The following is a 24,091-nucleotide window of genomic DNA, read 5'->3' as shown; positions in this document are numbered from 1 at the left end:
GAGCTGCGTGCCTCGGGCTGTCCACAGAGGCTGGCCCTGCAGCAGAAGGCAGCCTGCCTTGCTGTCTTATCCAGATGTGCAGCCCTGGGTCCCACCTGTTGCCTGCTGTTCCAGAGCCCCACTGATCTGACCCAGACCCCACTGCTTCTCACAGCCCAGCTTTACACCATGTCCCTCCACATACCCACTTACGGGGCCAAGTGCTGCCCCTGGCTGCCCAGAGAGGGCTTTTGGCCTTGAGGGCTTTGTAGGAAATGTCCTCATGTCCTGCAGCTTGCTCCCTCCTTGCCCCAGGCTGCCTGCAAGCTGTGTGCCAGGCACAGGGCAACTTGCAAGGGTCCCTCTCTGCCCATTTCCAGCAATGTCCCATACGCATGGGACTTGACTGTCCAGTCCCCTTTCCTTGCTATCGCTCCCCAGCCCTGCTGTGGTCCTCTGAGGACCCCAAAGTATGTGTGCAGTGTTGAGGGGGTGGGGATGGGGGAGTTGGGACTGATAGCCAGGCTCTGCCTGGTATCCCCAAGGCCAGGGAAGGAGCCTGTGGGGATGAGTGATGCTGCCTCCCTCCTCTTGCCCTTTGCTGTGTGTGCCCTGCTCCCCCCAGCCCTCCCTGCTGATGGCTGCCTGAGCCCCCCTGGGCTGTGCCAATCCCACCCCGGCCTTGGCTGCACTGCTTGTACTCTGCCGGGATTATGCTCCCAGCCTACAGCAAAGCGCGGCGGCACGGGGGTGGGAGCGGAAGCCGTCCCAGTGTCCCACGACTGCCAGGAGCTGGGCTGCAGGGGTGATGGCCCAACCCCAGCCCCTCTTGGAGAGCTCAGCAGATGGCTCCGTGCCTTGTTGCCCACTTGCACCCCTCGTGCCGGCGCTGGCATGTGTGTCCGTGCCGGTCCCGTCGCTGCTGCACTAACCCTTCTGCTTGCTGACTGCGGTTTTTGTCTGTACGCAGGGGGAGTACGATAAGGGGGTGCATCTCTCAGAGCCGCAGCTGCGGGGCTCTTAGTTGGACACCTCTTAGGCAGTGGACCTCACCTTGTGTTATTACCTCCTTCTCCATCCGCCGCCTCGTCCTGGACGCACCGCGGGGACGCGCGGGCCCTCGACTGTGGGCAGGGGCTCGCCAGATGGCCGGGGCAGGCGTAACTGAGGCGGGGCGGGGGAAGCAGCAGGGGAGCAGCAGGCGCCCCCTCAGCCGGGCCAGGGTGCCCATATGATGCTGTCTTGTCTCTTGCTCCATCCGTTTGTCCCTGTCTGCGTGTTCTGCTGCCTCTCTCTTGCTGCCCACGGAAAGGGAGTGGGGAGCTAAGCCCACAGTTGCCGCTGTGCCGGCCAGGGCTGTAGGGAAGGGGCTGCAGTGCGGTGGCAGCTCTGTGACAGTCACCTTGGAGCATGGGAGACAGGAGACCCCAGGGACCCCACAGGGGAACACCCTACCTGAGCTGCAGCGGGGAGGGAGAGCACTGGCCCCTTTGGCTTCACGGTGGCCACTCAGGTGCCAGCTTGGCCACCAAGAGATGTACCTTGTAGCCCCAGGGCTCGGGTCCGTCAGAAGCATCCCCTGGCTGTGGATCTCTTCTCCCCAGGGAGGGGGCTTGACGGGGGGGGCGGGCTGCGTGGCCGTGACCCTTTTTTTTTGTAGCTCTAATAAAATCTGTTTGGTAAAGCGCTGTGTGGTGTGTTCCTGGCACGGACACCTCCCCTCACCCCCAGCCCCCTCCCTGGCTCAGCTCTGCTTTCCACATCTCGCCTCCCCTCCCACCCTTCCCTGCTGCACTCCCTGCCCGCTGCACCAGGCCCCCTCCCTGCATGAACCACTGCCCTGCACGTACTCCCTCTCCATTCCCGCTACCTCTCATGGTTGCTTTTCAGTTGCTGAGATGCGTCTCTCTCTTTCTTTCTCTCTCTCCCCCTTCCCCGGGCAGCTCGCCCCGAGTGCCAGTCCTTGGCCATCGTGGTTCCCCTGCAGGACTTGGTGGTCGGGGCGGGGGAGATGGCGGTCTTTGAGTGCATGGTGGCCGGCCCGCCAGACATGGACGTGGACTGGCTGTCCCGGGGCCGGCTGCTCCAGCCTGCCCTGCTCAAATGCAAGATGCATTTTGATGGGCGCAAGTGCAAGCTGCTGCTCACCTCTGTGCATGAAGACGACAGTGGAATCTACACCTGCAAGCTCAGCACTGCCAAAGGTAAGTGGCGGGCATGCAGGTCCCCCAGGGGGGTGCTCACTCAGGGCTTGGCCCCAGGGGGGTGGATAGACCTCCCTGCTCTGGGCTCAAGGCTCTTCTCCCCAGGGATGTAGCTGTGAGTGCTGGAGGTGGGGGAGAGGGGGCTAGGCAGTGGTTGGTGCCCCAGGCACTAGGAAGATTTCTCAGGGAAACCTGGTGTGCATCAGTTCTTGGGTTCCAGCATCCTGGGCCCTGCAGCCCTGTCCCACCTCACTCCACTCAGCTCCTCTGCCAGCGTGCATGTGGCTCCCTGAAACATGGGAAGATGCATTTGCACCATGGCTGCACCAGATGGAGGCAGGCTTGGGGTCCAGCTGTCCCTGTCCCCTGCCTCCAGAGCTTCTGGGCACCCAGCTCCAGTACTGACATGTCTGCTGGCTTGGGAGGTGGTGGAGAAATGGGCAGGGAGTCAGGGCTTCTCAACCTCTCCCACCAAATCCTCACTGGCTGCAGCTCAGCAAGAGTAGCATGGGCCTCTGTCCCATGGCTCTGACACGCTTGTGCCTGTGTATGCTGCCCACACAGAGCCCACTCTCCAGCTCACCTAGGCAGCAGGGTTGGGGGGGTTGCAGGACGAATCGGCATTCCCTGCACCCTGAGGCTGGTGCCTGTGCACCCCTCCATGAAGGATGCTGTATGCCTGTGGGGCTTTGAGGACAGCAACAGTTTGGGGCTCAGGGATGTGAGGGTGTGCCTGAGAATAGTGTTGCCCATCATTGCCCAGGGTGGGTGACAACACCGTCATTGCAAACTGCTCTGTGCTGGAAATCCCCCAGCACAGCACTCCACACCTGGAGCATCCAGCCTGCACCTGTCCTCATGCTGCTCCTTGGATGCTGCATGTGGTGGCACTACCTGCTTAAGCATCACTGCCTGTCCTCAAGGGGATAGGCCAGCTGTGCTCCCCTGCCCTATGGGGAGGACAGGGCATCCTCCCACCCCACCTTGCTGCTGGCACCTGTTCTGCTGTGGAAAGAGGAAAGAGGTGCCTGCTGCCATCAGAGCCCCAACCCTGGGCATGGGGACCTTGCACACATTTGTACTCCCCCACCCTGCACAGGGATAGAGCCTGGAACCCCACACACCTGGGCTCAGGCCCCACCATGTATGGGGCATGCTCACCCACAGCTACAGTGGTTGCTGGGTTGCAACCGGGGGGAGTCACAGGCTGCCTCCTGCCCTGCACAGGCATGAGCTGTGGGGGCTCACCAGTGCCTGCTCTCCTTGCAGATGAGCTGACCTGCAGTGCCCGGCTGACAGTGCAGCCCTCTATGCAGCCGCTCTTCACCCGCAAGTTGGAGGATGTGGACGTGGTGGAAGGGCGGACAGCGCGTTTTGTCTGCATGATCAGTGGGAGTCCCCCTCCGACGGTTACCTGGACTCACTTTGGTAACCCCCAAGCCCAGAGAGCTTGCCAAGGGCCCTGCAGGGCGACCCCTCCTCATCTCCCTGGGGGCTGCACCCAAAGGCTGCACCTGGCTGGGACTGGAGGGGATGCTACTACTGATGCTGGAGGGGATGCTACTACTGATGCTGTGTGTGTCTCTGTGCAGGCCGGCCAGTGCAGGAGGGGGAGAACGTGCGGATTCAGCAGGATGGAGGGCTGCACTCATTGGTCATCGTGCACGTGGGCAGTGAAGATGAAGGGCAGTACAAGGCAACCGCCAGGAACACCCATGGCCATGTGGAGTGCTCTGCTGAGCTCTATGTGGAGGAGCCGCGGCCATCTGCAGCCTCCCAGATGTAAGAGTTGGACCATCAACTGGAATCTGCTTCCCCCTGCTTGCTCCCCTCTGGGACTTGGTATACAATAGGCTTATGCAAAGCCTAGGGCTGGGGCTGAGCTGGGGGCACCGCACCATGCTCCCATCATGAGCATGTGTGGGCTCTTGCAGCTCTAAGCTGGAGAAGATGCCATCCATCCCGGAGGAGCCAGAGCAGGTGGAGACAGAGGCAGAGTGCTTCACCATGCCCGATTTCCTGAAGCCACTGCATAACCTGGATGTGGTGGAGTCGAAGGAGGCCATGCTGGAGTGCCAGGTTGCCGGGATGCCCTACCCTTCCATCACCTGGTACCACAATGGCTCCCGAATTGACAGCACTGATGACCGCAAGATGATGCAATGTAGGACTCCTTGCTGCCCTCCCCACTCCCTGGGGTCCCTCTACACGGGGTGGGAGAAGGCGGAACACCCTTGGAGGAGCCATCACTCCCTAGACCTTTACAACCCAAGAGGGAGGAAGGGGAGCTCCATGCTGCTTAGTTGGTGGGGTCTTACCTGTGTCCCCCTGTTCTCCACCAGATAAAGACATCCATCGTCTGGTATTCACGGCTGTCAGACACGAACATGCTGGTGTCTACAAAAGCGTCATTGCCAACAAAGTGGGGAAGGCCACATGCTATGCACACCTCTATGTCACCGGTAAGCAGCAGCGGACACCACTTGGGATGTGCAGCCACTCACAGCCACCCTGCCAGGCTGTGCCCCAGGACTGTCGCAAGGTCCTAGGGGAATAGGTTCGATCACAGGGCAGTTCAGGTTGGAGGGGACTTCAGGAGGTCTCTAGTCCAACCAAAAAGTGGGGCCAGCAGAGCAGTTCTCATCTTGTGGGGTCAGGACTCATCCCTGGACCACTAGATCCTGCATGAAGCTTGCTGGCAGTGCCAGTCTCACAGGGGCTGGCAGGCTGAGCCCCTACCAGGAAACCAGAAAGAATTGCTGGCCTCATCCATCCCCTCAGCCAGTATCTCCCACAGCGTGAGGCAGATGCCCTGATGAGTTGGGGGAGTGGCCATGCTTACATCCTGGCCCACCTCTCCATGCAGATGTGGTGCCAACACCCCCAGACGGGCCCCCCACTGTGGCCTCAGTGACCGGCAGAGCCATCACGCTGACGTGGAACAAGCCCAAGTGGCTGGACACTGCCATAGGTGAGGGGGCAGGGTATGGGCAGGAAGATGGCAGGGGGTGGGCAATGCCGTGATGGGGTGCATGGGGTAGCCCCATGCCAGGGGCTCCCCACTGACCCTCTCCCCTTGCAGACCCCAACTCGGTGACCTATGTGGTGCAAATGCAAGTGCTGGGCACGATGCAGTGGGTGGTGCTGGTGACCGGTGTGCGGGACACCACCTACACAGTGCACAGGCTGACCAAGGGTGCCCAGTACCTCTTCCGTGTCATCACTGCCACTCCCAAGACCAATAGCAAGCCTTCCCCACCTGTGGGGCCTGTGCAGCTCCTGGACCGGGGTGAGAAGGGCAGTGGGGAGGGAGTGGGCAGCTGGGGTCAAGGTCTCTGTCCCTTGTCAGGTGGTAAGCTGCCCAGGGCTGGGTGGCTTGGAATGGGGAGAGATTGGTGACAATGCATTTGGCAGGTCCCTACCTGGAGGAGGCCCCAGTCATCCTGGACAAGCCAGATGTGGTGTATGTGGTAGAAGGCCAGCCAGCCTCCATCACCATCACCATCAATCATGTGGAGGCCACCGTCACCTGGAAGAGGTAGGATGTGGCACTGTGCCTATTGCCTGCCCCGTGCCTAGCATCACCCCACAGGATGCATAAAGAAGGACTTCCACACCACCTCTTCATCTAGCCCACCGTGTGTGTGTGGGGGGCTCCTTCCCTGGGACTGGTCTGCAGGTGCTCACAAGGGTGAAGTCCAGGGCTCTGAAGAGTTGGGGGGGCAGGTCATAGGGTGCTTTCTGTGGGGTATTAAGGGGCAAGAGCCATTGAGGAGGCAGAGCTAGCAACAGGGTGTGAGCACTTTGCAGGGGCTGCGGGGTGGGCCCCTGACTGTAGGTGAGGAGGTGGTCATGGGGCTGTGGGGTGTGATCTATCAATGGGGCAGTGGGTCTGCCCATGGAGCTGTGATGTGACAGTTGGTCTGCCTGCAGGGGTGGGCAGGTGCTGGGGGAACTGGAGGGCACGTGTGAGATGATGATGCCAGACGATGACCAGCACTGCCTGCGGCTGCTGTGTGTGGGCCGGGGGGCTGTGGGGCTGCTGGCCTGTGAGGTGAGCAACTGCCATGGCACTGCCCACTGCACCCTCCGCCTCCGCCTGGCAGGTAGGTGCCCCTGCACTGGGGACCGTGTCCCTCTGCTGGAGGGTGGCATCACTCTATGGTGCTCCAAGCCCATGTCCCTTTGTTGGGGGGTGGCATCACTCTATGGTGCTCCAAGCCCATGTCCCTTTGTTGGGGGGTGGCATCACTCTATGGTGCTCCAAGCCCATATGGTGGGGGGAGCATTACCCTGGAGGGTGGCATTGCTCCGTGGTGCCCCATGCCCATGTGCCATGGGGGCACTGCCCCATAGCATGACACTGCTCCTCAGTGCTTCACACCCATATGTTGTGGGGATGCCGCTCTACAGGGTGGAAATCATGGGGATGAAAAACCAGGAACCATGCATTGGCACTGCTGCTGGGTGTCCCATACCCATGTCTGACCTGGGCAGCGGTGTCCCATGTGTCCCATGACTGTGCATGGTGTCCCTCAGCAATATGCCATGGGTAGTACTGCTGCAGGGTGTCATATCCCTGAGTATAATTGGGAGGCACTGCTCCCAGCGCCCTATAGCCATGAACCACAGGGGACACCTCCACAATGCCCCACAGTATCCCACATCCCTATGTAACATGCTCCATCCTGTGTGCTGTAAGTGACACTGCCCCACAGTGCCCCACTCCAATGGAGAACTGCCAAATGCTGCTGCAGACATGCCGTTGGTGGTCTGCCCTGTAGAGGTGTCCCACTTCCATGTGCATTGGAGTGGCACTGCCCCATGTCACTTCATGCCCCTACCCCTACTTGCAGTGCCTTGCAGCTGTACACCCTGTGCCAGTGGCAGGGAGGTGACACTACGCCAAGGTGCCCCATGCCCCGTCTCTTGGCAGAGGCACCACGTTTTGAGTCCATCATGGAGGACATCGATGCCCAGGAAGGGGAGACACCGCGATTTGCTGTGGTGGTGGAGGGGAAACCGCTGCCGGCCATCATGTGGTACAAGGTGAGCTGGGAACCCCCAACCCCATCCTCAACCATATTCCCACCAGACCCGCACACTTCACTGCCTCGCCTGGGTTGCTGCACTGGTGATCAAGGATGTGTCCCATGCCCTATCCATGGGGTAAGGGTGGTGGGAATTGGTCAGGGATGAGACAGGACACCCCCAACATCCCTGCCACCCCCAGGATGGGGAGCTGCTGGAGGAGAGCAGCCACCTGAGCTTCGTATATGAGGATAGTGAGTGCTCGCTGGTGGTGCTGGGTGCTGCCGAGCCTGACAGTGGCATCTACACCTGCACGGCCAAGAACCTGGCTGGGGAGGTCTCCTGCAAAGCAGAGCTGGTCGTGCGGGCAGGTATGGCTGATTGGCTCCCCAGCCCCTGAGGGCAGAGCCTACGTGTCTGGCTTGCCCCCTGCCACCCCTTTCCTTCTCCCAGCCCAGCCCACTGCTGATGCCACCATGGAGGAGGATGCACTGAACAAGGCACGACGCCTGACAGATTACTATGATGTGCATGAGGAGATTGGGAGGTAGGTGGCCACTGGCAAGATGGGGCATCCTGGGCCCTGCAGGGAGTGGGGTGCTGGAGCCAGCTGTTGGAGCTGGGGCTCCAACATGGGTGACTGAGCTCCATTATATGCCAGATCCTGGTGTGCTGGGGCTTCTCTCAGCTGTCAACAGATGCTCCTGTGCCAGCTTAGGGTGGGGAGCTGGGGTGGTCAGAGAAAAGCCAGGCTTGGGGTCTCTCAGTGGATGGTCACTGAGAGCTGTTGAGGCAGCAGGCAGCTCCCTGCAGAGTGGGTGCCTGTGCCAGCTGCTCAAGGAAGGGGGGTGTCTCCTGCTCACCCACCTTCTTATCCTCCCTTACCCCCACTGCTGAATTGCAGGGGGGCTTTCTCCTATCTGCGGAGGGTGACAGAGAAGAGCACCCGGCTGGACTTTGCTGCCAAGTTCATCCCTGGGAGGACCAAGGCCAAGCAGTCAGCACGGCGGGAGCTGCACATTCTCTCTCAGCTGGACCATGAGCGCATCGTCTTCTTCCATGATGCCTTTGAGAAGAAGAATGCTGTCATCGTGGTCATGGAGCTGTATCCTCTGGGCACTGCTCCATGAGTGCACAGCACAGGGGAGGAGGGGAGGCTTTTGGGGGGAATGGGTGGGCAGAGTGGGTGGAGAGGAGCTGGGTGTGGGGCACAATGGAGCATGGAATTTCTATGCTCCTTGACTGGGGCCCAGCTGCTCTGAAGAAGAGCTGCTGGACAGAATGGTGAGGAAGCCCTCAGTGTGCGAGTCGGAGGTGAGCGAACACTGTGGGAGCGAAGTGATGTGGAAGGGAGCAATCCTGAGGCCAGTGGGGTCTGTCCCAGCCTAGAGATGTGTAGTGCTCACTGTATCAGGCTACTAAGGGGGCCACAGCCCGCATCCTCCTCTGCACAGGGCCAGTGTACAGCTGACCCATGCTTGGGGTGCCCACTCTCCTCACTTCAACTCTTGCAGGTCCGGTCGTACATGCGGCAGGTCCTGGAAGGGATCTGCTACCTGCACCAGCACAGTGTCCTGCACCTGGACATCAAAGTGAGTGCGGGTCTTTACAGACTCCTGCCCGGTGCCTCCTGCTCCTGGTGCACTGGATGGGGAGTGGTCCTGCTGACAGGGAACATTCATTCCCTGGGGAAAGCCCCTGCCTCCTGCCAAGCTTCCCTCTGCTCTGCACTGTCCTGTAGCCAGAAAACCTCCTGATGGCAGATTTGAGCAGCGAGCAGATCCGGATCTGTGACTTCGGCAACGCGCAAGAGCTGACATCTGAGGAGCCACAGTACTGCAAGTATGGCACCCCTGAGTTTGTGGGCCCTGAGATTGTCAACCAGACCCCTGTCTCCAGCGTCACTGACATCTGGTAAGGGTAGCCCTTGGGTGGTCGATGAGCTCCCTGCTATGCCAGGAGAGACTGGGCACCCTGGAGGGCTTGTGATGTGCAGTAACTGTGCTCTCCTCTCTGCAGGCCTGTGGGGGTTATCGCATACCTCTGGTAAGTGCCCTGGTGTGTCTTCACAGGAGGGACACTCTTTCCATCCCCTCACCAGTTCCAGAGCTGAGGCTGTGACCATGCACATGACTCCTTACAGCCTCAGCCTCCTTCCCAGCTGCTCCTACCTCTGCCCTCCCCATGGCGGCAGGGCTGAGGTCTGAGGTCCTGTCCTCAGTCTCCTGTACTTGCCATGCTGTTTCCCATGGCCCCATGACCTCAAAGATGGGGTCTGGGGTCCTGTCCTCAGTTCCCCGTACTTGCCATGCTGTTTCCCATGGCCCCATGGCCCAGTGACAGTGTCTCCTCCTTGGCAGCCTGACAGGGATCTCCCCCTTTGTGGGGGAGAATGACAAGACAACGCTGATGAACATCCGCAACTACAATGTGGCCTTTGAGGAGAGGATGTTCCAGGGGCTCACCCGGGAAGCCAAGGGCTTTGTCATCAAAGTGCTGGTCAATGACAAACTGTGAGTGCTGCAGGGTCCCCTTCCCCATCCCCTGCCCCTTCAGCATGAGCTTTGTGCTCAAGGGAGGGCAGGGATCCCTGTGCATTGGGGTGCCCAAGGGCAGGCTGGCTGCATGGCTCTGCCGGGGTGCATCATGGGCAGCCAGAATCTCCTGCCCTTCTTCCCCTGGCCAAAGCCCCTGAGCCTGGGTGGTTCTCACCCAATGGTGTCGGTTCACAGGAGACCCAATGCAGAACAGACCCTGGAGCATCCCTGGTTCAAGGTGAGCCTGGGCATGGACCCAACACCAAGAGGCCACGGGGTTCCCTGAGCCTGCTGCAGGCTCCCAGGGACACCACTGTCCCCTCACCCCACAGACGCTGGCCAAAGGGAAGGTCATCAGCACTGACCACCTCAAGCTCTTCATCTCCCGTCGGAAATGGCAGGTGAAGGCAGGGGCTGGGGAGGGAGAGGGCAGGTGGGATTGTGTCTTGGGCAGGATGGGGGGATGTGTAATGGCAGGATGATGCCATGCCATGCACCTGGGCCTGATCCAGCCCTCTCTGCCGGCTGCAGCGCTCGCAGATCAGCTACAAGTGCAACATGGTGCTGCGGCCAATCCCAGAGCTACTGGAGGACACGTCCAACCACCTTTCCATCGCTGTGCCCCGGCACCTCAAGGAGTCACCAGCACTGTCATCCTCCTCGGACTCAGATGACCTGGATGAGCTGCCCTTCATCCCCATGCCTCACCAGGTGGAGTTCTCTGGCTCTCGCATGTCACTCAATGAGATCCCCACAGATGATGAGACCATTGGGACATCCGAAAGGCTGCAGCCGGAGGGGGATGTCTTGGCCATGGAGTGGCAGAGCCAGGGCACAGGGAAGCCAGGGGTGGCCCTGGGGAAGCGCCCAAGGGGTGCTGGGCCACGGCGACCATGCGCAGAGGTGGAGGCACCTGGCTCCTCTGATGAGGAAGCCCCTGAAGCCCAGAAGCGGCCAGAGTATCCTCGCAAAGCCATGAGGAAGGGTTCCAGCCTGGAGTCCCCAGGGAGTGCCCGTCGAGGAGAGCTGAAGAGGGGTGGCTCTGCTGACAGCGCCCTGCTGCTCCAACAGCTCCCGAGGACTGAGGAGGGGGCTGAGGTGGTCCGGGACCCCCGCCGGGCCCTGGCCAAGGCAGCCTCCATGGAGCTGCCAAGGCGGAAGGTGGCCTGGGGGGAGGACGATCATGCCCAGCGCCTGGAGCTGATGCGCCAGCGGCTGCTGCGGGGCAGCTCTGGGGACAGCAAGGTCAGCGGCCTGCGGGGTCCCCTCCTGGAGACCCTTGGGGTCAGTCCCGACAAGAAAGTCTCACGGTCGGCCCGGCTGGAGGCACCAGCGGTGCCGCGGCTGGTGCGGGCAGCCTCCAGTGAAGCCACCTCACCGCGCCTCCTCCCCACTGAGTGCCGGCTGCAGAAGAGCAGCTCCTTCAGCCATGGGGACGCTGAGCCTGTCGTCCGGCATCGACGCTCTGGTGCACCCCTGGAGATCCCAGTGGCCTGCCTGGAGGCCCAACGGCTCAAGGAGTCCCCCTCTCTCTCTGCCCTCTCTGATGCTCGGCCCACAATGCCACCAGACACCCCAAGCACACCAACACCCTCTCCAGCAGATATCACTGTTCCCCAGGCCCCCCCTGCAAAGGCTGCCTCAGGGAGGAGGCGTATCCCTGAGGAACGTGGCCTGCCTGGGTCCAGCAAGGCTGCCACCACCACAGGGAAGAAGCCCATGGACAGGGGACAGGAAGAGAAGACACCCACCAAGGCTGCTGGACCCAGTGGGGAGGGGGCTGCCAGGACAGGAGCTCCCACCCCACCACAGCCCACAACCCTTGGCCCCCAAACCCACATAAAGTCTTCCTATGCCAAGATGATGCAAGCCATGGGAGCCATGCCAGGTGGGGAGCCAGCCACCGAGGAGCCCCCACCAACCACCAATGAGCCCCCACCAAATGTCAAGGAGACACCACCAGCCAGCCCTGCAAAGCCCCCTACACCAGCACCAGCATCAAGAAGGGAGGTGAAGCCCACCGGCTCCTCCAGCTCCCTGGTCATCCAGGACATCGATTCGGAGGAGGTCTTTGAGGCCAAGTTCAAGCGGGGCCGTGAATCATCCCTCACCCGGGGGCTGAAGCTCCTCACCCGCTCCCGCTCCGAGGATCGGCACCTGGCTGGCCCCCCAGTCTCTGACGAGGGCATCTACCGTCCTACACCAGCCGGCGTGCCCCTGGAGCTGCGCAAGGACCGGCCCACCGGGCTGGCAGCCAAGTCCAAGTCAGTGCAGGACCTGCATGAGGTGGAGAAGGATGGGGGCTTCTTCCGGAGGATGTCCATACTCCTCAAGCGGACCCCGCCTGCTGAGAGGAAGAAGAGCATGGGGGAGGACGGAGGCAGTGAGACCCCATCTGGTGGACGCCGCTTCTCCTGGAGCATGGCTCTGGCCAGCTCCAGGGAGCGGAGAGACTCAGAGAGCCTCAAGTCAGAGCCGGGGGGTGGTGGGGAGAGCGAGTCACCGGCGGTGGCCGTGCGGAGGAAAATCAGTGCCACAATGGAGCGGGTCTCGGCGCGGCTACGCAGCGTGTCGGATGAGCGGCCGGACGGCGAGGGACCCCGGGAACTCCGTCGCACCAGCTCCGAGGGTGAGAGCTTGCGACCAGGGCCCGCCCCCGCCCCCGCCCCCTCCTCTGAGTCCCTGCGCTCCGAGGTCAGCACAGGCTCCTCTGCCTCCGTCAAAGGTGAGCGATGAGGGGGGGATCCTGCGGGGGACTCCTGCTGGCAACCCATGGCCCAGTCGCTGTGGGCACGACAGGCGTGGCCGCCATGGCCTGGCCCCGCTCTCAGCTGCCCTGGGTGCCCACAGGTGGGGGTGACAGCCAGAAAAGGTCCCGCTGGGAGCGCTGGGGGCTCTCCCGGGGCAAGAAGGAGAAGATGGCCTCACAGCCCAGCATCCCCTCCAGCCTTCTGCAAGAGGAGGGACTCGCCGCCGGCCGGCCACACACACCCAGTGAATCGGGTAAGTGGAGCCGCAGGACGGGATGGTCGGTGCGGTGTGTATCCCCACCGCAGCCTAATCCCCCACGCTGCTTTCCAGATTTCCCCCCTATTTTCCACATCAAGCTGAAGGACCAGGTGCTGCTGGAGGGCGAGGCGCTGACCCTCTGTTGCCTTCCTGCTGGCAGCCCAGCCCCACGGATCCTCTGGATGAAAGGTGGGGGGCTGCTTGCACTGCCTCAGTGGGTGGGCTCTGGCAGGGCACTGTATCATCCCTCTCCTCTGCTCTCCCGACAGACAAGAGGTCCCTGCAGCCGGACAGTGGGCTGAACGTCGTCTCCTGCAAGGATGGACGTCAGATGCTCACCATCGCCAAGGTCTCCAGGAAGGATGCAGGGCTGTACGAGTGTGCAGCCGCCAACATCCTGGGCACAGCCATCAGCTCCTGCACGCTGGCTGTGGCACGTAAGGAGGCTGGGGAGACCTCAGGAGACAGAAAGAGCACAAGTTGGGCACATGGCTGGGGAAGAGTTGGTGCAGGTCACTGGAGTACTGCTCTCTACATCTGCAAGAGACTGGGGCTTTTGAAAGAGGACAGGCTGGTTTTGCATGAGCATTTCCAGCATCTCTGAGCCCATGTGTTGTTATGCCCTCTCATTGCAGCAGCTCTGCCCTGCCCCTGGCTGGACACCCAGCTCACCCTGTCTGTACCCTTGCAGGGCTCCCTGGGCGGCCAGGCACCCCGGAGATCCCCCAGAAGTACAAGAACACGGTGCTGGTGCTGTGGAAGCCTGCTGAGAGCAAAGCCCCCTGCACCTACACACTGGAGCGCAGACTGGATGGTATGTGGTGCTGCCTCACATCGCCTGGGAGCCACAGCCAGGAATATGGGCTCACAGAGGGACACCTAGCCAGGACAAAAGTGCCAATGTCCTGGCTGTCCCCTGTGGCTTGGCAGAATCAAGGACAGGGGAGTGGGCTTCCCCTGTCCCTGGTCTGCCCTCGTCTTACCTTACTTCTGCTCTGGCAGGGGAGCATGAGTGGAAGATTGTCAGCACTGGCATCGCTGACTGTTACTTCAATGTGACTGAGCTACCTCCCGGGAGCACTGCCAAGTTTCGTGTGGCCTGTGTCAACAAGGCTGGCCAGGGACCCTACAGCAACCCCTCAGTAAAGGTGCATCTTGAGGCAGCAGGTGAGCAAGCCCTGTCCCATGGGCGTGGGGCAGCCATGGGGCCACCTGTGGCCTCTTGGGTGCTTTGGGGATCCTTGAGTCGCAGGGCATCTTCCCCCCAGGGCTTTGGGAAATGAGGTGCCACTTGGACTCCACTCCTAACTTACCCCCACCTGGCTCACACCTCTCTTTGCTCCCTGCAGATGCCCGAGCTGCCCCAGCCAAGGATGTTGCTGTCCCCATTCCTGAGAAGGTGGCCTCCAGCCGGTCAACCCAGACAGCCGAGGAGCAGCTGGAGCCAGTGGCCACAGGGGCCCCTCCCACCACACCGCCACGCAAGCACAAGGGAGTGGTACAGAAGGCAGCTGGAGCAGAACAGGAGGGTGCCCTCCCAGGGGTCCTTCCACCCCCTGCACCCCATGAAGAGGGCATGCCACCAGATCCTGAGCTTCCACCCAACATCACTGTCTACGTGCCCCCTGAGCTGATGTTCACCCCCCCTCAGACTGTTGCCTCTCCTCACACAGACACCCCCACTCATGGCTCCCCTGTGCCCCCCATGGACACTTCTCCCCTGCCCCAGGCTCTGTCTCCTTCCAAGTCCCCCACCATTTCCCCAGTGTCAACCACGCCTAGCTCAGCCCCCACCCCAAACACCACACCTGCACGGAAGATGCCTCCCTACATGGTCACCTCCTTTATCTCCATGCCCCCCACATCACCCCCTGTGCTGGAACCCACCACCACTCCCCCATCCTCCAAAGAGCCCCCAGCTGCCAGTGAGGTCCGAGGGGGAAAAGACAGCACAGCACTGCGACAAGGTGTCCCCCAGAAGCCATATACCTTCTTGGATGAGAAAGCAAGGTGAGTAGCGGTGGGACAAGATGCTTTGCCAGGGGTGTTCTTGCAGCACCCCGCACCAGGGATGCTGAATCCTGCCCTATGCCGCAGAGGCCGTTTTGGGGTGATCCGGCTGTGCAAGGAGAATGCCACAGGGAAGCACTTCATGGCCAAGATTGTGCCCTACGAGGCAGAACGGAAGCAGAGTGTGCTGCAGGAGTATGAGATCCTCAAGGCGCTGCACCATGAGCGCATCATGGCCCTGCATGAGGCATACATCACCCCCCGCTACCTGGTGCTCATCTGCGAGAACTGTGCTGGCAAGGAGATTCTCTACAGTATTGTGGACAGGTACAGGCAGGCACAGGGCCACCGGGGACAGTTGCTGGTATGGGGCTGCCTGCTGATGCCACTTGCCCCCAGGTTTCGCTACTCGGAGGATGACGTGGTGAGCTACGTACTTCAGCTCCTGCAGGGCCTTGAGTACCTGCATGGCCGCCGCATTGTGCACCTCGACATCAAGCCAGACAACATCATCGTCTCAGGCACAAATGCCCTCAAGATCATCGATTTTGGCAGTGCCCAGACCTACAACCCCCTTGTGTTGAGGCAGCTGGGACGGCGTGCCGGCACCCTGGAGTACATGTGTGAGTGGGGCATCAGGGGTGCAGTGGCATGGGGAAGGGGACAGGGACAGAACTGGGGAATGCTTATTCCCTAAAGGTGTGCATGTATGTCTATGCTCTGGGGGGCTTGGGAATGGAGAGGAACGGTGTTCTTGGGGAAGGTGGGAGGCCTTTGGGGTGCTGGGGGTGTCTGCTGAGAATTTCTATAGCATCACTGGGGTAAGTGGGAGAGTTTGGGTGTTGTGGGGCAGTTGGGGTATCTTTGGACATGCTGGGCTCTGTCAAGGTGCTGCAATGTCAGGGAGGGGTGCTGGAGGGTGCAATAGTGAAGTGCTGTGGGTGCTTGGCTGCTATGGGCGTTGGGGATACTGTGGATGCTGGGGGTGCTGGGGATGCTGGGGATCTGGGACTTCTGTGGGTGCTGGGGCAACTATGGATGCTGTGGATGCTGTGGGTGCTGGGGCTACAGCAGATGCTGGGGCTGGTGTCTCCGTGTATATGACAGACCTGCTCCCCTGCCCACAGCGCCAGAGGTGGTGAAGGGGGACCCAGTGGGCTCCGCAGCAGATGTCTGGGGCGTTGGCGTCCTCACCTACATCATGTAAGAGAAGGGGTCAGGGGGATGAGAACCTTGAAGTGTTGTCAGCCCCACTCAGGGCTCAGTGCCATGGAGAACACCAAATTGATGGTGGGCTGAGGGATGCTGTAGCCTGGCAGACCCTTCCCAGCTGGACATGAGGATGAAAACACCCTGGGCAGCTGCGGCTGTTCAAACCAGGGATGGGTGGGAAGGCGGACAGCAGTGCCCTCCCACTGCTGTCCCCTCAGCCCATCCAACCCCTCCACCACAGGCTCAGTGGGCGGTCACCATTCTTCGAACTGGACCCCATCGAGACGGAGAACCGCATCCTGGCAGGGCGCTTTGATGCCTTCAAGCTGTACCCCAACGTCTCGCAGACTGCTGCCCTCTTCATCCGGAAGGTCCTCACTGTCCACCCCTGGTGAGTGCCCAACCCAGTCAGGGAGGACACATGGCCCCAGACTGTGCCTATGACTGAGCCAGCTTCCTGCCACATGGGACCCCTCCAGATACCATCAGTGGGAACCTGGAGTCCATCCCTGCTTCTGGAGAGGTCTGGCATCTCCTGAGTCCAGAGCCCTGCTCTTGGAGAAGGCTGGGATCCCCAGCATCTTGCAGGGCAGGGGTGGTGGCTGGGTTTGGGGGGTGGAGCAGCAGTGGGCACCCCCAGGGCAGTCCCTGATACAGAGCTGGCTCTGCCCCAGGAGCCGCCCCACGGTGAAGGACTGCTTCGCCAATGCCTGGCTCCAGGACGCCTACCTGATGAAGCTGCGCCGCCAGACCCTGACTTTCACCACCAACCGCCTCAAGGAATTCCTGGTGGATCACCAGCGGCGCCGTGGCGAGGCTGTCACAAAGCACAAGGTCTTACTCCGCTCTTACCAGGGTGGCCAGCCACCAGGGCCACAGTAACTGGTGGCTTGGCCACGGCCATGAGGGGCCGGGGAGCCAGAGGAACATTCCATGGGGCACGGTACGGGGCGGCTGAAGAGGAGCCGGGACGCACCAGGATGAGTCCATGGACCTCATGTGCTGCTGTCAGGGATGATGGTGGCCAGCAGTGTCATTTTGGCAGTGCCGATGGAGAGGAGGGGCTGCTGCCGCCAGACCAGCAGTGGGGTCCGGCAGCAGGAGGGTGGTGGGAAGCCTTGCTGCAAGGAACAGAGAATGTGGCAGAGAGTCTGGGGGAGAATGGGATGCAGACAGCGGGACAAGGGAAGCCTCGGGTGGGAGGGGGAGAGCTGGCAGTTTCCCGGCAAGCCCTGGCCACGCAGGTCCCATCAGCCGTGTGCCTTACACTGCAGCCTGCAGCTGCCCCTGGCCACGGTGTGGCAGTCCCTGTGCTCCCCCTGGTTTGCACACCAGCACCAGAAGACTGAGGTTGCTCCAGTGGTTCCTGCAGAGAGGGGCCTGCTCACAATCCCCTGCCAGCCGGCACAGCCCCAGTCCTTACAGCTGGGAGCGGGGGCTGCCAGCCCCCACCTTCCGCTCCTCCCAGCCCTGGTCCTGGCAAGTGGGCTTGTGGGTCCAGGACCAATGCCGGTGCCTTTCCTGGGGCTGTCGGCTGTGCCCCATACCAGGGTGGGGGACTGGCAGGCACCCCGTTTTCACAGGAGGGGCACCCACGTGCCACGCACACCTCCTGTGTCTGCTCAGGCCCATGCTGCTCATGCTCTGCCCACCCAGCTCCGGACCTTGCCCTGTACCCCACCACCAGCCTGCCTGCCTGTCCCCAGACCCCTCACACCTCCCACCTGACCCTGAGGTGCCTTGCCCTGCCCTGTGCCCCCTCCTCAGCCCTCCCTGGCTGGTGGCACAATGCGCAGCGCCCTGAGCAGGGGGACAGGAGTAGCGGCTGGGCACTCACCTTCCTCATGCTGCTGTAGTGATAGGGCTTTATTTATTGACTTTGCGGAGAAGGCGTCTGCTCATTCCTGTCCCCATCCCTGTCCCCTCCTCTCTGCCGGGCTCCGGAGTTGCCAATGTCCCCATGGTTTGGAGCAAGCAACATGCCAGAGCAGCAATAAAGACCCTGAGCAGCCCCTCGTTTCAGTGCCTTGCTGGGAGGGGATTGCATGAGTGTGAAGTGCAGCCCCTGGTATCTCGGGAGGGTCCTTGCCCCAAAACCTAGGGACCCGAGTCCAGAAAGGGTTCCACGTGAGGCTGGGCTTCCATGTTGGAAATCTAGTGAAAAAGGCAGAGAAGCTGTGAAGCACTGGCGTGAGCGCAGCGGGGCTCATTCACATGGCCCTCATGTCATGGAGTGAAAATACGGAGTGCCAGAGGGCCCGATGGTGGCTGGGACAGCACGACAGCAGGGAAGGGCTCCTGCTGCGGGCATGGCAGGTGCCGGTGAGGGACCTGATGCCTGGCTATAAATATCCGCTACCCATATGAGGCCGGGCCGTGCCAGCAGGGACCGCTCCGGTTACAGCCCGCCGGCCCCCCCAGCTGCCCTGGCTGCACCCACCAGCCCCTCGGTGCCGTGCCTGCCGCTGTGGGCACGGGCACACGCGCACAGCCTGGTGCCTGCGGGCAGTCGCACACTTCCCGACACACACACACGTGCTTACAAACCTGTGCCTGTCGCACGCCCGTGTGTCCAAGGGCGTGTCAGAGCCCACGGTGTCCCCGCACTGCGCACCGAAGCGCTGGGGCACGCACACAGCCACAGCACCTCCCCTGCACGCTCACGCTGCCCTGCGCAGACCCACGGCCGCCCCCGCACACCCGTCTGAACCATCGCACACGCATATGGCCACAGCCACCCCCCCGCGCTGACCACCTCACACCCGCGCTGACCACCTCACACCCGCGCTGACCATCGCCGCCCACACGGCCACAACAGCCACCCTCAGCTTCAGGGGCCGCCCGGCGGCCGCGGCGCCCCCTGGTGGCGGAAGGCGGAGCCGGCAGCAGGCCCGGCGCGGCGCTGACGTGTCACAGCCACGTGCGCGGAAGTGGCGGCGGGGCCGGGCCGGGCCGGGTGCGGGGCTGGGTTGCGGAGCCGGGGTTCGGAGCCGGGGTTCGGAGCGGGACCGCCGGAGCGGAGCTGAGCTGCGATGCCGCTCAAGGCCGTCATCCTCATCGGGGGCCCGCAGAAGGGTAAGTGCGCCGGGCCCGCGGGGTGTCCCGCTGGCGCAGTGCCCCGCCGACCCCGCTCTGCTCCACAGGGACCCGGTTCCGGCCGCTGTCCTTCGAGGTGCCTAAGCCGCTCTTCCCCGTGGCCGGGGTGCCCATGGTGCAGCATCACATCGAGGCCTGCGCCAAGGTACGGGAGGCCGGGAGGCTGGGGCTGGGGCCGTGGAGCCAAGGGCGAAGTGCCATCGCTTTCCTTTCTGCTGCCTTCCTCCGTCCCCCGCCAGGTGCCCGGCATGAAGGAGATCTTGCTGATGGGTTTCTACCAGCCCAACGAGGCCCTCTGCCGCTTTCTCGTATCGGCGCAGCAGGAGTTCAAGATTCCCATCAGGTGGGCAGGAGCTCTCACACCCCTGGGGCACACACAGTGGCACAGCCTGGCTCAGCCCCTCGCCTGCCTTCTTCAGGCTGGTAGCCCCCAGTCAGCACTCTGGCACTGGGCAGCTGGGCTCTGGATGGGCACAGCCAGGCTCCCCCATTAGTTCTGCCACCTTTCCTTTGCCTTGGGCCCTGCCCTGGGTGGTTCCTGCTCCAGAGATGCCTCTCTAGTGCAGCTCTAAGCTGCCACAGTCTCCTTCTTCTGTGCAATGCCCTCATGAACCCTATCACTGCATGGCAGGATTATGTCTCTCCAGTCCCTCCCAACCCTTCCCAGCCCTCCTGCCCATTGGTGCCACTAGGCACCTGCTTCCCTAAGCCCTCCCTTTTCTCTGCTTGGCTTGTAGGTATCTTCAGGAGTATGCAGCCCTAGGCACGGGTGGTGGCATCTATCACTTCCGAGACCAGATCCTGTCAGGTGGTGCTGAGGCCTTCTTTGTCCTCAACGCAGACGTGTGCTCCGAGTTCCCCTTACAGGAGATGCTGGAGTTTCGGCAGCAGCACGGGGACATGCACAGCTTTGTCATTCTGGGTACCACAGTGAGTGGCAGTGCTGGGGAGCAGAAGAGCTGCAGTGCTCTGCCATGGGCTTAGAAGCCAGCAGCTCCTGTGGTGGGTGGGTCCCAGACCGTGAGGTCCGGGTTTCATCTGCTCTGCCTCCCTGTGCCTACTGCTCCACCATTGCTAACACTGTCCTTGTTTCTTAGGCCAACAGGACACAGGCACTGAATTATGGCTGTATAGTGGCAAATGCAGGCACGCAGGAGGTACTGGAGGGCCTTGGGGAGTCAAGCACAGCATGGGCAGCAGGTGCTGTGTTGCCTGCCTGGGTGTTTGTTCCCAGCATGCCAGAGAGGGTGTGATGCTGGGTGGAGGGGCTGCACCCTGGGATTCCTGTCTCTTCCCTCACCTCCAGGTTCAGCACTACGTGGAGAAGCCCAGCACGTTTGTCAGTGAGATCATTAACTGTGGCATCTACCTCTTCACACCTGCCATCTTCCAGCACATTGGCGAGGTCTTCCAGAGGAACCAGCAGGAGCTAGCACTGTGAGTGCCTCACTGTGCTCAGTGTCCCTCCCACCCTTCCTGCTTCCCGGGGCTGCAGCAGCACGCTCATCCTCCATTCTTTCTCTATCTTTTCTCCTTCTCTGCCATCACTCACTTGTTTCCTGGTCCTGCACCAGCTGTCCTTACCTTGGGTAAGTCTCCCTCTGTGTCTGCACTGGCTGCTCTCTGGGCTGGATTGGTCCTAGTGGTAATGCATGCTTTCCCTCCCTTCTTCAGGCTGCTGTTTCCTCTGCTCTGCTCCTGGTCAGCTTGAGACTTTCCCTCTCCCTTCCTCTCTTCCCACCCCATTCTCATTCAGCTCTGGACAAGAGGCTGAGCTAGCCTTTCACCTGGGAATGCTCTGCTCCCCTCTCCAGCTCTTTGCACCAGCCAGCCTCTCACCTCACATCTCTGCCACCACCCAAACTAAAATTGGGCTGTGCAGGCTCTGGACTGGGGACAGGATCATACACCCACCTGGACTAGGTGGGGCTCTTGCACCATCAGCTTCAGGCTCAGAGCTTATTTTGGCTGGCAGAGCCCTGTCCCTCTGCTGCTCTGGGCCTCAGTGGGGCTGTCCCAACCTAGTCTGACAGCTGGCGCTGTCCCCACTTTTGGGGAGAAGTGCATGGCTAGGTAGGAATCTGGGATTGTCAGGGCCCCCGCATTTGGGGAGCATAGGTCTGCTGGGGTCCTTGGCTGAGGCCATGTCTGGGGTGGGTGTCTGACAGGACTCTTGCTTGCAGAGAAGAAAGCTCCAATGGCTGGCAGCGTGCAGAAGTGATCCGGCTAGAGCAGGACGTTTTCACAGCCCTGGCTGGGAGTGGCAAACTCTATGTCTACAAGACTGATGGCTTCTGGAGCCAGATCAAGTCAGCTGGGTAAGGGCTGGAGCTGGAGTTGGTGCAACAAGAGCATCAAGTGATCTGTACCAGGGATGGGAGTGGAGAGTGCTCAGGCAGAGCCCTGGGGGTGGGTGGGTGGTGCTGATTTTGGATCCTCCTCTGCCCTGGTAGCGCCAGAGTGAAAATAACAATCTTCTGCTTTTCCTCCTCCAGCTCTGCTATCTATGCCAGCCGCCTTTACCTGAACCAGTACAGCAAAAGCCACCCAGAGAGACTGGCCCAGAACAAACCTGGAGGCCCTGTCATCCGAGGTACCCTTCTGACACCCTAATGCTTTTGGGGCTGCCTAGGGAGGCAGTGGGACCTCCCCTTATCGGAGAGGCAGGTGCTCCTGTGAGCTCCCTCCCCTGAATCCACTGCCTTGTGTTGCAGGGAATGTGTACATCCACCCAACAGCCTCCATCGACAGCACTGCAGTGGTGAGTGCAGGCTGGGGAGGCCCTGGGGCAGGGACACGCTCGGGGTGCTGAGGGCACTGCTGTCCTCCTTGTCCTCGTCACCTCCCTCTCTCCTCACAGTTGGGCCCCAACGTCTCCATTGGGGAGGGTGTGACAGTGGGCGCTGGTGTGCGTGTGCGAGAGTCCATCGTCCTGCACGGCGCCTCACTCCATGTAAGTACGGGCTGAGGGAGTAGGTGTCAACCCCCACTCCTTGCAGGGAGGCAGCAGCACCCTGCATTCCCCTCTCCTTCACGCCAGGACCACACCTGTGTCCTCAATACCATCGTGGGCTGGGACAGTACAATTGGGCGCTGGGCCCGGGTTGAAGGAACGCCGAGCGACCCCAACCCCAACGATCCCTATGCCAAGATCGACAGCGAGACCCTTTTCCGGGATGGGCGCCTCACACCATCCATCACAATCCTGGGTATGTCTTTGCTGCATGGAATGGCCCTGGCCCTGCTCAATGAGGCAGCTTCTTCCCTCTAGTTAAACCCTTTGCATTCTCCCCTCAGGCTGCAGCGTCACCATTCCCGCTGAGGTCGTTATTCTCAACTCCATTGTCCTTCCACATAAGGAGCTGAGCCGCAGCTACAAAAACCAGATTATCCTTTGAGTCACAGGCAGCACCAGCCACCCTCTCCCTGCTGTGCCCCACAACAAGAGCCTGCACTGAGGCCTCACATTCTGGGAGGTTCCCAGCACCCCCAGAGGGGTAGGTGCAGGCCAGGAGCTCTGCAAGTGCCTGACTACTGCTCCAGACAGACATTAAAGCTGATGAGCATCAGCCTTGCATGCTGCTTCTCTTGCGGCCCAGGGACCAGCCCTGGGCCAGGGTGATGGCTTTGGGGACAGTACATGGCCCTGGCACCAGACTGTGTGCATATGCAGGGAGCACTTGCTGCCTGCACTGTCTTAGGTCCAACTTAAGTTGTGTTTCTCCACCAAAGGGCACTACCAGCACCACCTTGCCTCTCCTCACCAGTCTCTCCCTGTACCATTTGCTGTCTGCAACTCCCTGGAAGGTCTTGGCCCATCTCCAAGACCTGGGAGCTTTGAATGTGCCTGTCATGTGTAGGCAGTTCACCCCACAGGAGTAATCTGAGGCTCCTGATTTCAGCATGATTGCAACAGCCTGAGCTGGGCTCCTGCCTACTGCTGGGAAAACAGCAGTGCCAGGCTGTCCTAAGGGCACTGGCAGACACATGAGGGCTGGGTTGGACTAGCAGCCTGCTGGCCCTGGAGGGAGCTGCAAGAACACCCCTTCCCCCAGTACCACCTCTGCCCCATGGGCTCAGTGCAAGCCAGGAGATCTGCCAGCCCTACCAAGCCTGCTCCTGTCAGGTGGAGACCTGTGCCTGCTGCCTAGGCAGGGCTCAGAGTGAGGGCAGCGTGCCTCTGCTACCCTGGTGGGCCAACAGCCTCCTTCACACCAGCACGGCTGCAGCTTGGGGGGGCTCACTGCATGTCTCCCCCTGTCACCAGCCACATCCACTGGGCACCAGAGCAATCAACTTAATGTGTGTGCAAGTGGCAGAGATGTAGCACCTCACTTTGCCTCAAAAACCTGATTTTATGGAAGACTGTTTCCTCCTGAGCCTGGTACAGATTGTCTACAGTAACCAACGCTGCTCTTTATCCTTTTACTTCCCTGGTTTTAAACTCTGTGCTAAAGCCCTACACTCCACCAATGGCCCCATCATGCCTCTCACCTTCAGCAAGGCACTGCATTAGGTATTCTCCATCCATCCAGTACCATCCCAGTTTGATGGATTTGGAGTAAATCCTTGCTCCCAGCCCTGTGCCAGTTCTCCTGTGGTCCTGGGCGGGGATTAGCTGTTCCCTAGCTTTAAGCACATTAAACTCCTTCAGTTTTGCCTCTGCCTTGGATGTGTTAATTTCCTTGCCCTCTGGTGTACACTCCTGCGCTGGGGAAAACTGAGCCAAAGTACTTACTTTCAGGATTGCACATGAATTTTCTCTCGTGCCCCATCTGGTCTGGCTTTTAGTAGGGACAAAGGTTTATTGGCTGCTTGATGTGGCCATGGGGCAGTTCTCATCCCTGTTGTGTAATGCCTCTTTTCCCTAAGGTCCTTCTGCACTGGTTGCCCCCTTCAGTTATCTGGGGACGAGCCTTTCCTGGGACCTTGCTTCATTACAGCATGATCCTGCTTCCCCCTCTTGGAGGGAAAGAGCTGTACATCTCAGCCCTGCTTGCGCTTTGTGCGCCT

The 24,091-nt window shown here is 61.0% G+C and overlaps 2 protein-coding genes across 7 annotated transcripts in view; both read left to right on the top strand.

Annotated features, from left to right (window-relative positions):
- Window positions 1–17,994, top strand: part of SPEG (striated muscle enriched protein kinase) — a 39,078-nt gene extending 21,084 nt beyond the window's left edge. For all 5 annotated transcript variants that reach the window (XM_032114123.1, XM_032114122.1, XM_032114121.1 and 2 more), the window contains 32 exons: window positions 1,923–2,183; window positions 3,453–3,611; window positions 3,776–3,965; window positions 4,118–4,347; window positions 4,526–4,645; window positions 5,050–5,154; window positions 5,266–5,472; window positions 5,598–5,721; window positions 6,117–6,289; window positions 7,120–7,232; window positions 7,417–7,585; window positions 7,668–7,761; window positions 8,119–8,319; window positions 8,468–8,528; window positions 8,729–8,806; window positions 8,956–9,128; window positions 9,234–9,260; window positions 9,575–9,727; window positions 9,947–9,989; window positions 10,084–10,152; window positions 10,283–12,476; window positions 12,602–12,754; window positions 12,833–12,949; window positions 13,030–13,197; window positions 13,452–13,574; window positions 13,763–13,927; window positions 14,110–14,770; window positions 14,858–15,097; window positions 15,170–15,393; window positions 15,898–15,973; window positions 16,224–16,373; window positions 16,657–17,994. In XM_032114123.1, coding sequence (XP_031970014.1) covers window positions 1,923–2,183; window positions 3,453–3,611; window positions 3,776–3,965; window positions 4,118–4,347; window positions 4,526–4,645; window positions 5,050–5,154; window positions 5,266–5,472; window positions 5,598–5,721; window positions 6,117–6,289; window positions 7,120–7,232; window positions 7,417–7,585; window positions 7,668–7,761; window positions 8,119–8,319; window positions 8,468–8,528; window positions 8,729–8,806; window positions 8,956–9,128; window positions 9,234–9,260; window positions 9,575–9,727; window positions 9,947–9,989; window positions 10,084–10,152; window positions 10,283–12,476; window positions 12,602–12,754; window positions 12,833–12,949; window positions 13,030–13,197; window positions 13,452–13,574; window positions 13,763–13,927; window positions 14,110–14,770; window positions 14,858–15,097; window positions 15,170–15,393; window positions 15,898–15,973; window positions 16,224–16,373; window positions 16,657–16,864 — 7,229 coding nt within the window. In that variant the 3' untranslated portion in view covers window positions 16,865–17,994. The remainder of the gene's footprint in view (window positions 1–1,922; window positions 2,184–3,452; window positions 3,612–3,775; window positions 3,966–4,117; window positions 4,348–4,525; window positions 4,646–5,049; window positions 5,155–5,265; window positions 5,473–5,597; window positions 5,722–6,116; window positions 6,290–7,119; window positions 7,233–7,416; window positions 7,586–7,667; window positions 7,762–8,118; window positions 8,320–8,467; window positions 8,529–8,728; window positions 8,807–8,955; window positions 9,129–9,233; window positions 9,261–9,574; window positions 9,728–9,946; window positions 9,990–10,083; window positions 10,153–10,282; window positions 12,477–12,601; window positions 12,755–12,832; window positions 12,950–13,029; window positions 13,198–13,451; window positions 13,575–13,762; window positions 13,928–14,109; window positions 14,771–14,857; window positions 15,098–15,169; window positions 15,394–15,897; window positions 15,974–16,223; window positions 16,374–16,656) is intronic.
- Window positions 17,995–18,916: 922 nt separating this feature from the next.
- GMPPA (GDP-mannose pyrophosphorylase A) lies at window positions 18,917–23,744 on the top strand. Of its 2 annotated transcripts, XM_032114126.1 has the most exons (13): window positions 18,917–19,057; window positions 19,126–19,223; window positions 19,318–19,421; window positions 19,816–20,008; window positions 20,176–20,235; window positions 20,385–20,515; window positions 20,653–20,667; window positions 21,262–21,396; window positions 21,574–21,671; window positions 21,793–21,839; window positions 21,939–22,031; window positions 22,119–22,287; window positions 22,376–23,744. In XM_032114126.1, exons 1-13 carry the CDS (start codon window positions 19,015–19,017, stop codon window positions 22,474–22,476), a joined length of 1,287 nt encoding a protein of 428 aa, XP_031970017.1. In that variant the 5' UTR covers window positions 18,917–19,014; the 3' UTR covers window positions 22,477–23,744. The 2 variants fall into 2 exon arrangements, with proteins under 2 accessions (XP_031970017.1, XP_031970018.1); XM_032114127.1 differs by lacking the exon at window positions 20,653–20,667.
- The last annotated feature ends 347 nt before the right edge of the window (window positions 23,745–24,091 follow it).

The sequence above is a fragment of the Corvus moneduloides genome, chromosome 7 (genome assembly GCF_009650955.1).
Source record: "Corvus moneduloides isolate bCorMon1 chromosome 7, bCorMon1.pri, whole genome shotgun sequence".
Taxonomy (NCBI): Eukaryota; Metazoa; Chordata; class Aves; order Passeriformes; family Corvidae; genus Corvus; species Corvus moneduloides.
Note: the sequence above shows the minus strand (reverse complement) of the source record. Positions and strands in the feature narration are given on the sequence as shown.

What these genes read in the sequence shown, in the direction of transcription:
- GMPPA (XM_032114126.1), top strand. Translation starts at nt 19,015, where the DNA reads ATGCCGCTCAAGGCCGTCATCCTCATCGGGGGCCCGCAGAAGG. An exon ending in ACATCGAGGCCTGCGCCAAG is followed by an intron (nt 19,224 to 19,317) that starts GTACGGGAGGCC and finishes GTCCCCCGCCAG; the next exon opens with GTGCCCGGCATGAAGGAGAT. An exon ending in CAAATGCAGGCACGCAGGAG is followed by an intron (nt 20,236 to 20,384) that starts GTACTGGAGGGC and finishes CCTCACCTCCAG; the next exon opens with GTTCAGCACTACGTGGAGAA.